The sequence below is a fragment of the Vicia villosa genome, linkage group LG6, assembly GCF_029867415.1.
Source record: "Vicia villosa cultivar HV-30 ecotype Madison, WI linkage group LG6, Vvil1.0, whole genome shotgun sequence".
Taxonomy (NCBI): Eukaryota; Viridiplantae; Streptophyta; class Magnoliopsida; order Fabales; family Fabaceae; genus Vicia; species Vicia villosa.
In genome coordinates, this window is record NC_081185.1 from 113,382,928 (window position 1) to 113,387,074 (window position 4,147).

The window sequence follows — 4,147 nt, forward strand, 5'->3', positions numbered from 1 at the left end:
ACTCGTTGGAGTTCGCTATACTACTTTGGTGAATTTGATATTGATGTATAGTTCTATTACAGGTGTTCTTAAAATGTTGAAAGAAGATGTAACCGCCAAATATGCAAGCGGCGAAGCAAATGACCTTTTGCTTTTAATGGATTTAATTTTGCACTCACTTTGTATTTGTTGAAAAATGTCTTAGGTATTTTAAATGAGTTGTCGCAAGCATTGCAAAATAAAGAACAAGACATCGTCAATGCTATGAACTTGATTAACATCACAAAGAAAAGATTACAAAATCTAAAAGATTATGGGTGAGAACCTTTATATGAGAAGGTAAATTTATTTTGCATTGAGCATGATATTCATATTTTGAATATGAATGACATATTCTTTCGTGTTAAATCAAAATGTGGAGGTAATGCTCATTCTATCACAATAAGGAATCATTGTTGCGTTAATTATTTTATACAATTGTGGACATGCAACTTCAAGAACTTAACAATCGTTTTAATGAAAGAGATAGTCAATTGCTCATTTGTATGACTTGTTTGTGCTCAAGTAACTTGTTCTCTACTTTTGTCAAGGCAAAATTGATTGAGTTTGTAAAGTTTTGTCCAATGAGTTTTGTCTAACTATTTTGGTGATGCTTGATAATCAACTTGAGACTTTCATCATTAATAAGCGTACGAGTGTTGAATTCTCATATTTAAAAGAAATAAATTATCTTTTGAAAAAATTGTTGAAATTAAAAAGCATATTGTTTATCCATTACTCTATAAACTTTTGAAGTTAGCATTAATTTTGTCGGTCACCACAACAACGGTTAAACGGTCATTTTGTGCTATGAAGATTTTTGAATATTGGTTGCGTAGTTGAATAGGGGATGTTTAGAAGCCTTACTAGTAATATTTTTAAATTATCCAGCAAAATGCATTGCATAGGAGATGCATTTAGCCTTACTGGTAAGGTTATATGTTAATAAAAAAAATTCAAAAAATAACACGCACTGAAGTGTTTTTTCAAACTCTTCCACTGTGCACAGAAAATACAACTTAAATAATCTGATTTTGTTATCAGAGGATAACAACTATCATAGTAGGCCCTGTCATCAAAATTCTCATTTTCAGGTTAGGCCCTGTGTGCCCCTCGCCATATTAAAACTTCCAATTTGAAATCATTCCCTTCAAAACTGAAAGAACTAAAAAGGATCTCAAGATTCCGTAACCAACCACTTACACCATAAATAACTTTCTTTATACATACTTTATTATACTTTGATACACAGAATATCCCAACTACTACAAATTTCAGCAGTTCCATAATACAATTATAAAAGCTATTAATACTAAAGATAACTTCAATATAAGTAAAACAAGATTGAATAACATTATCAATCACGAAAGATAAAACCCAATAGCTAGATTCATAAGTATATACAAGATGTAGGCTGCAACATATTCAATTGACCACTTGTGCATCACTTTTACCTCCCAAGATATGGTCATTGCCGAAAGTAACCGACCTCAGATTAGCTAGCAAGGCATCACGGCCAGACAAAACCACTTGAAAAAAGCCATCCACCTCCTTTGCAAGAAGATCTAGTCCTTGAGAGAAATTCTCCGTTACGCTGCCAAATCTCTCAACAGTTTTTGCATGTGATTCTTTCTCAATTGTATGTACAACACCTTGGACAATAGGGTACAATTCCATCACAGACAAATCAATGGCTTCCAGCTCATTCAATACAGTAAATTTCCCACTTGAAAATCTAATTCTAATCTCTTCATTAACAAGATTCTGCAGACCTTTAAAAGCTGGAGCCCAGTAATAAACATCAGCCACATCCATATCCATCAAGTTCTTTGTAGAGCCTGAAAAAGCAGTAGCAAACACACTGCACACAAAAACCATCAGCGCCTTTACTCCATATATAGCTTCCATCAAAACCTTACCTTTTGCGGACTCTTTAATCTTTGGCATATCAGATGACTCAATTAGATTATCCAAAATGCTGCCACATTTTTCGATTCTAGGATTTCTAGAACTAATATGCTGCCTCCAACCATCAAGTGAAGAACATGCCCGGAAAAGATGATCTGGTGAGGAGGAGCCTAAATGGTGCAACGTGCACTGAAGTAAAAGGCGGCTCTGGTTTAGACGTGATAACTCGGAGCTAAATGCATTAGATATATCCAGCAACTTCACACTAATGTCCAAGTACACGTCTATCCATTTCTCATCCCAATCAGTCACAGGAAGCTCAAGGTCTGTCATGAGGGTTTTAATGTCATTGTGACTTTCACAAAGTGCCTGCATAGCCGAAGTCATCCAAGACAAGCTGACGACTTCATCCTTGCTTTTAGGAATAAGCTTTTTCAGCCTCTCTTCCAAATTTTCCTCAAAAGCCCGTAATACTGCCACTAGTTGCGGAGATAACTTAGTGCCTTTAGGTGATATCATCCGGAAAGGATTTCCAAAGGGGAAAAATGATCTGGGTGGATCCTGTGGAAGACTCATTTAGATGATTAACTGCAAAAAGAAAGATAAGAAAGTAAATACGACCCTTCTAAATAAATACCTTACAAATTCAATTATTCGTCACACAAAAAGCAGTATGTATTAATGAAAATCAATGGAAGAACAAAAACTCTGCATATATTAATTAGTAATTACTCCATTACTATTATAAATATTCAGTTATATCCTTCTAAACTTGAGCTGTAACACACTATACAATTTGTTTCAGCCATAGTTTGACATTGCGGTCACCAACCACGATGGAGCCGCAATATGAAAGTTCTGGAGGCCTTAGCAAATGTGCCACAGCCACAATATGAGGCCTTTGCAAATGCATCGCAACCGCATCAACCACATTCCTCTGCATTTATCCACAATATCAAGGGTCACAGCATAACTGCAGCCACAACCACAGTTTAAAACCCCGGTTTGACCCACAAACCCTAAACACCCAGCCTACTGATGGTAAGTTAAGCAAAATTCATAATTTACAAACAAAATTTACAAAATCAAAAGTTTTCATTTCAGCTCCACCCTTCATAATGTTGAAAATCCACAACTAAATCACAAATTAATAGCCACATAAATAAACTATCCCTACAAAAGCAACTTTTCTATATGAAAAAAAAAAAGCAGGGAAATTAGGTAAAACAACAAAAAAAACTCTTGAACTTCATCAAATACTTTAGATCCGTGGACAAACAAAACCGAAGAAAGAGAATAAACTAATAAATTATCAAAATTTTCACAAAACGTTTACAGTTAGGAGAAATTGGGGATTTCTCTTTCTAGATAAAAAAAGAAATAAAAAACTAAAGAATGATTGAGAAATTGAAGGAGCCATTGAGAATGGAAGAACGAACCTGGTGAAATAGATCGGAAAATCGATTAGGGTTTGAGAATTTGGTGTTGAATTTTAGTACGATTTCTACTATTGTGGTAGCAGAATGCGATGTATTTGTAGCCAAAAAAGTAATAATAATAAAACAAAAAATGTAATTTATTATTGAAGGTGTCAAGATGACTACACATTACATTACCGACCAACTCTTAAACGTCTTTTAATACAGTTGGCGCGTTCACCTATTATTTTATGTTTTCTTTCTCAAAATAGGATAGTGTGTTTTTTTAAAAATAAATTATAAAAGATAAGATCTTGTTTTTTTTATATAAAAATATAAATGGTTGAAGACGTGGTGAGGCACGCCTTGTCTTTTTTTTTAAAAAAATGTAACATATAAGACATTGTTATATTTTTATATAATAAAATTTATGTTATTGAAGATTAGAAGAGACACTTTAATAGTAATTTATAATTTTGTATGATAATTCAAACAATGAAAAAGCCAACATAAAATATATATTAACGATTTAACTAGTCATTTCAATTCAATTTTAGTACAAGAGGTACCTAGGGATGGCAATGGGTAGGGTACTATAGTATCCTTCCCCGTATCTGCGGTTGGAAAAAATCCCCATACCCGAGTCCATACCCGCTTGGGTAACAACTTTAGCATCTGTACCCGTTCCTTTTGGGTATGTAAGTACCCATACCCGTACCCATTACCCGCATTTCTAATAAAAAATAAATATATCAACTATAAAATATCATATCATTTTAAGTTTTTAGTAACATTTAAATGTT

At 33.6% G+C, this 4,147-nt stretch overlaps 1 protein-coding gene across 1 annotated transcript; it reads right to left on the reverse strand.

The window, feature by feature from the left end:
- Nucleotides 1-1,217: 1,217 nt before the first annotated feature.
- Nucleotides 1,218-3,526, reverse strand: LOC131609643 (protein BPS1, chloroplastic-like). Its single transcript, XM_058881402.1, has 2 exons — nucleotides 3,366-3,526; nucleotides 1,218-2,514 (listed from the first exon to the last, which is right to left on the reverse strand). Exon 2 carries the CDS (start codon nucleotides 2,500-2,502, stop codon nucleotides 1,444-1,446), a length of 1,059 nt encoding a protein of 352 aa, XP_058737385.1. The 5' UTR covers nucleotides 2,503-2,514; nucleotides 3,366-3,526; the 3' UTR covers nucleotides 1,218-1,443.
- Nucleotides 3,527-4,147: the final 621 nt, after the last annotated feature.